Genomic DNA, 9853 nt, shown 5'->3' on the forward strand with positions numbered 1-9853 from the left:
CCTCCCCCGACACAGACATGACTTAAACGTACTTAACAGACGGGTGAAGGCGGCTCTGGATGAACTGGCCCAGGATAACTGGGCTAGGCACCTGGAGTCGCTGGATCCACAAGACAACAGCCTCTGGAAAACGCAGAGGGCCCTGCGACAGACCGCTCGCCGTAAAATTCCTCCAATCCACGGTAGTGTGGGGGTGGTTTACACGAACCAGGAAAAGGCCGAGGCTAGGAAAAGGCCGAGGCTTTCGCCGATAGCCTGGAACTGCAGTGTAGACGAAGACGAGGAATTTGAGATAATGGCTGAGCGCGCAGCCCGACGCGTCGACAGAGAGCCAGACAATAACATAATCCCTCTCGCAACACCTGACGAACTAAGACTGACAATACGCAGACTTAAAAACAGAAAAGCCCCAGGACCCGACAATATACATAACACGACACTTAAACGACTACCACACAAGGGCCTCATGGCCCTACTAAACATAACAAACGCGACACTCAGACTAAGACACTTCCCTACCCGCTGGAAAACAGCAAACATAATCCTTATCCCAAAACCCAACAAAGATCACACCATCCCATCCAACTACCGGCCCATTAGCCTGCTCCCGGCTATGAGCAAAGTGGTAGAAAAAATTATCCTAACCCGTCTAAGAACCCACTCCCAAGAACTGCAAGTCATTCCAGACGAGCAGTTCGCCTTCCGACCCAATCACTCCACTGAACTCCAAATCCTTCGCCTTACCGAGCACATCACGGCGGCCTTCAACAGGGGACAGTACACTGGTGCTGTCTTCCTGGACGTCGCAAAGGCCTTCGATACGGTTTGGCATGAAGGCCTACTGATGAAAATGCTCACCAACCAATATCCCATATCCTTTACCAAACTCATAAAATCCTACCTACACCACCGAAAATTCCGCATCCAAATCCAAGATTCCCTTTCCACCACCCGTCCCATGGAGGCCGGTGTCCCCCAGGGCACCGTCCTGTCCCCACACCTATACACCATTTACAACTCCGACATCCCACATCCCCCCAACACCAACATATACTTATACGCCGACGACCTGACAATCACATCCCAATCCGTAGATCCTAGATATTCCGTCTCCCTCCTCCAAAACTCCTTAGACCAACTTGAAACCTGGTGCAACAGGTGGAAAGTCAAAATTAATCCCAACAAAAGTTCGGCTATCCTTTTTACCAAACGAAAAATCCCACAAAACCTCGACAGACTGACACTATCCCAGGAACCCATCTCCTGGAATCGACAAACACGATACCTGGGCGTGACGATGGACCAGCGTCTCACGTGGAAACCGCACATCGTGGAGACGGTGGCGCGAGCGAAGACCACCAGGGCTAGGCTCTATCCCTTACTCAAAGGTGGAAACACCCTCAGTTTAAGGAATAAGCGAACGCTTATCAAGGTGGTACTTCAACCGCAGCTAACCTACGCCTCCACGGCGTGGGGTCACGCGGCAAAAAGCCACTTAAAGTCATTACAGGCTGTGGAAAACATAGCCCTCCGCACGGCCACCGACGCGCCCTGGTACGTAAGAAACACTGACATATTACGAGACTTACAATACACAAACGCTACACAGACAATAAGACAAAACGCGGAGAAACGATTTGACGTAGCCGCTAGACATGACAATCCCCTCCTCAGGCAAGCCGTTGACTACGTACCCGACGTGACCGACAAACACAAAAGACCTAGACACCAACTTTTTGACCCTGGGTGACCACCCCAATGACCCCCCCCCTGCCCGCTAACCTTTTCTGTTTCAGAGACAGCCAGGATCAAGAAACGAAGACAACGACACACACACACACATACACACCCCCCATACCCTCCTTAACCCTCCCCTCCCGCGCTAGCCTAAGGGCCACCTTAGCAAAGCGCATCCCAGGCTGCATAGCCGCACTACCCTACCCAACCATACCACACATAAACATGACACTACCCCCGGGGTTTACACAGACGAGCCGGCGAAGCAAGAAGAGCGCCAGAAGAAAGGGCCCTAGCCGGCGGGGCCCAGCCAGGACAAAAGGAGGTCCCACAAAGCGCCTCCACCGGCCGCATTTGCGGTCGGGGTAGACGACGGATGGGGCCCACCTACGAAGGCTGTCCAGGCCTACACGAGATGAGGCAGGATAAAGAGGGATAATTCCCCTCGATCCCAAATCATTGAGGCCAATTTCTAGCCATGGAATAATGGCGCGCGCGCGGCGCACTCGTCGCAGAACCAACAATATGACTCAGTTTTTTCATTTTCGAGATATGTAGCACACCCGTGGGCCGTGACGTGAAATTAGTAACCTATCGGAACGTACTCACTCCTCAGTCCAGTCCTTGCATTTGCATTGTTTACTGTCAATTATCGTATGTCAGTGGTTTTTATAAATAAATAATTAAATAATTATCAAACAAATTCAGTATTTTTTTGTTCATCATATATATTGCAAAATGGTAAGTAGTTTGTGTAAAACTAGTATCGTTTTTTTAAATTATTTTACTTGCAGGCTTTAACACCATTAGAAAGGCAAGAATTGGAGCTGGAGATGGAAAAACGAGAGTTTTGTGAGACTACTCAAAAAGTAAGGGCCGATATTGAAGACAAAAGTCGCTATGGGAATCTCACAAGATACATGAATGTTCAAAGACGACAACAAGAAGAAACTAACGCCATGCAAAAACGTATTGAAGATGCAGCTTTTCATGAAAGACAGTTGGAACGAGAAACTAATTTATCCAGAGAATTAGATAAAATTAAGAGGGATGAAATGAAGGAATTACTTTTGAGGTACCTAGAAAAAACATTTATTTAGTGTTTTATTTATTTCTTTATTTTCTTTCGACATGCAGGCAACAGTTGAGAGAAAACTCACACGAGTTAAGAGATCTTGAAAGAAAGTTGAAAGCTGCATACATACACAAAGCCCTTATTGCTCAAATGGCTGAGAAAGAAGCTGAAAAAATGAATGAGAAGGTTGGTTAATTTTACTAAAACTTATAAAATTAGTTACAACACAATTTTTATATATTCGTTTTATTTATACAACAGAGTCTTTATAAACGATTAGATGTCACGTGACCGGTAATTTTGTTTAGAACAGTAATTTTGGCTTGCTTCACCGGCTGTGATTGGTAAGTAATTTTTCAAGAGTTTCTGTTCTATCACCGATAGCGTTATCTTGAGTATAAGCGTAATGGTTTGTTACTGTTCATTGTAAACGAGCCATTAATATTGGTGATGCCTAGATTAAGGAATATTTGTTACCAGTACCAGTCGTGCATTGTTGGGTTTCCTAAGCTCAGTAGTCATGTGACTTGTAAACCTTTATGAAGGATCTGTATATGAAAACTACAGTCAAGTACATTTTCATTATTTAATTTATTACGCAGATACAAGAAAAGAGGGCGCAAGATATTTTAAGGACAGTTTGGCGGGATGAATCAGAACTTAAAATCAAATTAAAACAAGAAGATATACTTAAAAAGGCCCAATATAAACGTGAACTGCAGGATCAAATGATTTTGAGAGAAAAAGACAAACGATACCACTATGAAGAATTTCTTAGAGAAAAGAAGATGATCGATGACATTGTTCAAAGAATACATGATGAAGACGAGAGAGAAATGCAGGAGAGAATGTGTAAGATGAAGAGGACACGAGATGAAATGATTGCATTTAAACAGGCTCGAGAGTTGTGGAAGAAAAAGAAAGCTGAGGAAATTGAAGAGGAAAACAGGAGGATACAAGAATTTTTGACTGCTAAAGCCGCAAACATCACATCCTGGTACAGTGTAGAACAAACAAACTGTTGTTCATCCAAGACTATCCAAATATTTTGAACTATATTTATAATTTTAGGACGAATGAAAGAGAAAAAAGGAACATAATTAAAGCCAAGATCTCGGAAGATATTGCAAAACAAATATATGAGGAGAGGGTAAATATTTATTTTACATTTACATTTTACTTATTTTAGATACAAATGTTGTCAAAAATGTGTAGACATCCCTTCTAGTAGGTAAGCATTGTCCAAACACTTCCAGTAGCATTGGCTGTTTTAATACTGACTGTTTATAATCATTGAATGAAATTTTCCCATCTCTGTCACAATCCATTTTCTTTGTTATCACCTCTACCAAATCCTTGAATTTTTTTTGTTGTTAACTACTTTTATGTCTTTTAAATTACTAAGTTACCTTTGCGGCTTCTTCAGCATCTTCATCGCCAGTTGGAAATGAGTTCTTCATTAGGTTAAACATGCTTTCTCTTCCTAATACTCCTTCACCCATTGTATCGTATACCTGTCAATAATAAAAAAAAAAACGTTAAAAGCAATTATTGGTCATCGTAAATGATATAAAATACAATTCACTATCACTTACCGTGAAACAGTAACTCATTTTTTCCTCTATCGTTCCTCTTAGAAATAAAGATAAACTCGATGCCCAAATATCCTTAGACATAAATGGACTAGGACCCTTATCTAATGTATAAAATATTCTGTCCATTAAGTAATCGTCAGTCATGTCCAAGGCACAGTGTAATACATCTCGGAACTGAGTCTTATCCATTCCCTGGGCCATTTCTTTGCTCTCTTTTTGCAATTTATAATAGATCAGCAAAAGATATTCTGCTTCTTCAAAAGTAAAATGCAACTTCTCTGATATTCGCACGGCCATTTTTTGATTTTTCTTTCTGAATCTTGTTTCTTCCATTATATCCATGGAGCTGTCCATTGATTCCCCAGAGCTTGCAATATGGCTCATCATTCTCTTGGATTTTCTCATTTTCTCGTTTATATTTTAGAAATATAATAATGTATAATAAAATATATTCATATAATATCTATTTTGACTTTAAATGTGCCAAACATATTTAAGTTAACTGTTATTTAATATGTTTTAAAATATTGTATCTATAGAAATATATGTAGAATCATTTATTTCTTCAGGATATATTGGGTGTCCCAAAATTAACGAGAGGGTATAGAACAACTATATATTTGTAATTAGTCCAACCAAATTACACCTTACAAAAATAAATTGTTACCTGGTCTTTTATAAGTGGAAATGGTAAAAGGGCTTATAATAAACCTAAAAAAAAATAAATGTGTGAGCAGGGGTGGTGGAGGGTTGATTTGGGGGACTGAAAAGTTGTGAAAAATTGTATCATTGGGATTTCTGGTGAAAGTTAACGTCAAACAAAAAAGTATCTAATACAAAAGTTGTAGATAATGCAAAAATCTACAACTTTTGTAGAGGTCACTTTTAAGATAACCTCAAAATTTCCGAGAAACATGCGAAAAACAGTTTTTTTTCTGATTTTTCATTTTTTATTTCTCATTTCTGTAAAAATAATTTAATTTTGACGAAACTTGGTGAAAGTATACCTTTCTGTCTTAAATAACAACAAATTTTTTTAGATATGGAAATCAAGAAGTTTCCAAGACATTCATTTTTTTCGCTCTGAAACACTTGTTTTTCAAAGAAAAATTCTACTTATAAAAATTATCCTACAGAGTTTTGCCGGTGTTAATTTTTTTCGTTTTGACATACATTTTGGTGAAATAAAAAAATCTGTAATCACAGTTCAAAAACATGGTCAAAAATGCATAAAAATGACTTGCAACAATGAATTTTTCAATAATTGTTGATAATTTGGTTAAATTAAAAAAAAATCAAAAACTGATTACACCATTCAATTCTACGGAAAAAAATACAAAAAAAACTCAGTGTTTGACTCAAAACTTTATTTTTGTACGGTATTGCTATAAACATCTAAGTCGAATTACAAATTCACAAATGATAAATTAATTATCTCTGGATGATTTGAGATTTCAGCAATACAAAGTATTAACTGCAAAGTCTACTGTTGACGTGAAACCGGAAACCCAAAATTTTGCAAAATTTATTTTTTTTCTTGCTTTATTTAAAAACGAATTTTAAAATAAATTGCATATTTACATTGCCACTTTTTCGCTCCATCCAATGGCGTCAACATTTTTGCAATCTGACGTTTTGTCTTCGAGGGGATATCATCAGGTTAATTTTTTTAAATATGTCGCTGTTATTTTTATGACCAAAATCTAGTCATTTTTAATTCTGAATTAGAGTATAAAAGTCAATACAGCACAAAATATCCAACAATATTATAAAATCAATAATCAATAATATAAAAAGTTGTACCTAATAAAAAAATAATATTAATTTATGAAATATCTTATTATTTTTAATTAGTATTGCTAATAGTACTAAAAAAAATGTTTTGGTATTTTGTGCGGTATTGACTTTTATACTGTTATGACTTATCCAACAGATATTTTCAAAGCGTTCAGAGCCGTACTCAGGAAAAATTTTAAATGATAGCTAAAACAAGCTAAAAACTTTTTAAGCAATTACAATAGTAATATCATTTAATTCAGAATTAAAAATGACTAGATTTTGTCATAAAAATAGCAGTGACGTATTTAAAATAATTTACCCGATGATGGCCCCTCGAAGAATAAACGACGGATTGCAAAAATGTTGGTGCCATTGAATAGAGTGAAAAAAGTGGCATTGTAAATATGAAATTTATTTTAAAATTCGTTTTCAAATAAAATCAGAAAAAAAAATTAAACAATTTTGTAAAATTTCGGGTTTTTCCAGATATCTCCGGAACTACCCGGAATTTTAAAACTTTCTAAACGGAATATTGTTAGGTATAAAAAAAATACAACATTTTTCTAATCTTAACCACTCCGTATATCTTATCGTTTCCTAGATCCTAATGCTATCCCATTCTTATCTTGGACAAAATTAAAAAAAAATAAGTACTTACGTTTATAGCAATACTGTACCAAAATAAAGCTTTGGGTCAAACAATGAGACAGTCTTTTTTGTATTTTTTCCGTACAATTGAATGGTGTAATCAGTTTTTGATTTTTTTTTAAATTTAAACATATTATCAACAATTACTGAAAAAATCATTGTTGCAAGTAATTTTTAATTCTTTTTGCATTTTTGACCATTTATTTCACCAAAAAGTATGTCAAAACGAAAAAGATGATCACCGGCAGAACTCTGGACGATGATTTTACTAAGTAGAATTTTTCTTTCAAAAAAAAGTATTTCAGACCGAAAAAAATTAATATCTAGGAAACTTCTTGATTTTTTTATCTAAAAAAATTTGTAATTATTTAAGACACAGAAAGGTATACTTTCACCAAGTTTCGTCAAAATTAAATTATTTTTGCGGAAATGAGTAAAAAACGAAAAATAAGAAAAAAAAACAGTTTTTCGCATTTTGAGGTTCTCTTAAAAAGTGACCTCTACAAAAGTTGTATTGTTGTGTTGTATTGGATACTTTTTGGTTTGACGTCAACTTTCGCCAGAAATCCCAATATACAATTTTTCACAACTTTTCAACCCCTAAATCAACCCTCCGCCACCCCTGCTCACGCATTTATTTTTTTTTTTCTTTAAAACTCCAGGTAACAATTTTCTTTTTTTTCCCTCTAAGTGAGTTATTTCGATCAGTCTAAATTGCGGAATGTTACAATTAAAAAACACCTTATCTCAAAAGTAATCGACTTGACACATTACTGGTACATATTGGTCCATATTACATCACATTTGGGTACATTAATTAAGCTACATTATGATATAATTACACTAGTGGCGACTAGTGAAAATTAAAGTGATCATGTCTGAAAATGACATAGGATCTACACAGCTTTTTTAAGGAATGATTTTTATGCTCACTAAGAAACTGTCATGATGAAAAAATTTTGAATTAAATTTGCCAAATAAAAAATTAAAATGGGAATTACGGACCCTGAGGTCTTGAAAAGAGTTTTTTTATTTTATTTTTTTCCATAACTGATAGATACAAACGGGTTTTTTTTATTTCATTAAATGAACTTGGTTCATTTTTTCCATGGAACAATATTTTTTGTAGGCCAAGAAGAAAGAAAGGGAAGATATCATTCAGGAATTGATGGAGTTGGAGAAGAAGGAAGAGCTGGAAAGGAGAGACAAACATGATATGGAAAGATTGATTCGACAGAGGATAGAGATGAATGAATCTCTTGCCAGACAACTGAAGGAAAAGGAAGAAAGGTCACAACAGGAAGCTAACGAGGATGCTAGATATAAAGATGAGGTTTGGAAATAAAATGCTTTTTTATATCAGAAAGATGGAGATATATTTTAAATTCAGTATTTTTACTTTCTCTGAACCAATTTGTATCAGGTGTTTTTTTAGATGTTGGCAAAATTAGCTGAAGATGCAAAATTGGAGCAGATGTCCCAACAAAAGAGGAGAATGAGGATGTTACAATTGAGAAGGGATGTCGAACAAATGATGATAGATAGACGACAGAAATACGCCGAAGAAATGCAGCTGTCCATAAAACTAAAGGAGCAGGAAGACCACGAGATGGAAAAAAGGTTAGTAAATGTTATTTTAGTGTCAGGGTAAGGTGCAATCTGATTTTTTATTTAGGAGGCAAGTAATAGAGGAAGAAAGAATAAGAATGTTGAAAGAGCATGTGAAGAATCTCGTTGGTTACTTACCAAAAGGTCTGTTAACTGCAAATGACTTACCCCATTTAGGAGCCGATGTAGTGAACAATATAGTGCAGAACAAAAACCAGTGTTGACAAATGACTCTGACTATTATGAGCTGTTAAAATTCTCAATGTGTAGTGGTTACACGAATAAATTGTGATATTTTCAGATTTTTTTTTTAACAAAGCAAAATTAATTCACAAAATATACAAAAAAAAAATCATATACAGTGTGTCCTAAAATTAGGGGGCAATATTTCTACAGGGTGTTCTATGTCGAAAAAGACTACTATTTCTTTATACAGGGTGTTTCAGAAAACATGGGCCAACACTCGGGGGCAGATTCCTAATCTAAAAACAAGATTATTTTTTCATATCAACATGGGTCCGATTTTGCTTCGTTCCTTAGTTACAGGGTGTCAAAGTTTTAAAATAAAATAAGTTTTTTCCAGAATTCTATATTTCCACTTGAGGGAATTAAATGAAATTTGGACTACTCACTATTTACAACCGAATACCTAGATCTCTAGACCTAAATCCTCTAGATTACTTTCTTCCTTTGGAAGAATTACAACAGAGGATTCATTTAGCTGCGGATCAAATCAGACAAAATAATTTTGAAGTTTCGAGGTCTTCGTGGGCAATTCCACGTCGAGCTGAAAAATATATTCAGCAAAATGGAAATCTTTTTGAACATTGCTATAAAAATTAAAATGGAGGTAAAGATAAGTTTTATTAATAGTGTGGTTTTCAATTATTTTTATTAATTTATTATATTACTACTTAATAATTTCATTTGTTTTTTTTTACTAAAAAACTGAAATTTCATCTTTTCAGTCAAAAGTCAAAGCATAAAACAGTCATGGTAAATTTTACCCCCCTCCCTCCCAGTGTTGGAACGTATGTGATGAAAATTTGTAAATCGTTTTAGTAGCGGACTGAGCACGTAAGAGTTAAGCTAGTTACCAAATTTCATAAACTTATCTCAACTGGTTTTGGAGTTATCTAGAAAAAACCATCATCAGAGTGGCCCCTTTAAGTCACTATAACTTCCTTAGGAAGAATTTTTGGACCCACATTTATATAAAGAAAAAGTAATCTTTTTCGACATAGAACACCCTGTAGAAATATTACCCCTCAATTTCGGGATACCCTATACTTTTTTATAGAGTACTCCCCTGTATTTTGACCCGCTGAAGACGATGGATCCATCAGAAATACATTGAGGCATATTCTCTGTTATGTTGTCGTTCAACAACATACTAATAAAGAAACTGAAA

The 9853-nt window shown here is 36.0% G+C and overlaps 2 protein-coding genes across 2 annotated transcripts; one reads left to right on the plus strand and one right to left on the minus strand.

The window, feature by feature from the left end:
* The first annotated feature begins 2371 nt into the window (after window positions 1-2371).
* On the plus strand, window positions 2372-8742 carry LOC108918016 (meiosis-specific nuclear structural protein 1-like). The gene is made up of 8 exons (XM_018724854.1): window positions 2372-2478; window positions 2532-2812; window positions 2875-2998; window positions 3415-3809; window positions 3884-3962; window positions 7964-8167; window positions 8270-8454; window positions 8510-8742. Exons 1-8 carry the CDS (start codon window positions 2476-2478, stop codon window positions 8664-8666), a joined length of 1428 nt encoding a protein of 475 aa, XP_018580370.1. The 5' UTR covers window positions 2372-2475; the 3' UTR covers window positions 8667-8742.
* Window positions 3982-4761, minus strand: LOC111691512 (EF-hand calcium-binding domain-containing protein 1-like). Its single transcript, XM_023454511.1, has 3 exons — window positions 4408-4761; window positions 4222-4326; window positions 3982-4167 (listed from the first exon to the last, which is right to left on the minus strand). The coding sequence occupies exons 1-3, from the start codon at window positions 4759-4761 to the stop codon at window positions 3982-3984; spliced, it is 645 nt and encodes a 214-aa protein (XP_023310279.1).
* Window positions 8743-9853: the final 1111 nt, after the last annotated feature.

The sequence above is a fragment of the Anoplophora glabripennis genome, unplaced genomic scaffold, assembly GCF_000390285.2.
Source record: "Anoplophora glabripennis isolate ALB-LARVAE unplaced genomic scaffold, Agla_2.0 scaffold62, whole genome shotgun sequence".
Lineage (NCBI taxonomy): Eukaryota > Metazoa > Arthropoda > Insecta > Coleoptera > Cerambycidae > Anoplophora > Anoplophora glabripennis.

Bases quoted from the DNA above. Each gene is read 5' to 3' on its own strand.
- LOC108918016 (XM_018724854.1), top strand. The intron at 3,810-3,883 runs GTACAGTGTAGA...TTATAATTTTAG, and splicing joins GCCGCAAACATCACATCCTG to GACGAATGAAAGAGAAAAAA. The intron at 8,455-8,509 runs GTTAGTAAATGT...TTTTTTATTTAG, and splicing joins GACCACGAGATGGAAAAAAG to GAGGCAAGTAATAGAGGAAG.
- LOC111691512 (XM_023454511.1), bottom strand. From the start codon at position 4,761: ATGGACAGCTCCATGGATATAATGGAAGAAACAAGATTCAGAAAGAAA. The intron at 4,327-4,407 runs GTAAGTGATAGT...TATTATTGACAG, and splicing joins AAATGAGTTACTGTTTCACG to GTATACGATACAATGGGTGA. The intron at 4,168-4,221 runs GTAACTTAGTAA...AAAAAATTCAAG, and splicing joins ATGCTGAAGAAGCCGCAAAG to GATTTGGTAGAGGTGATAAC.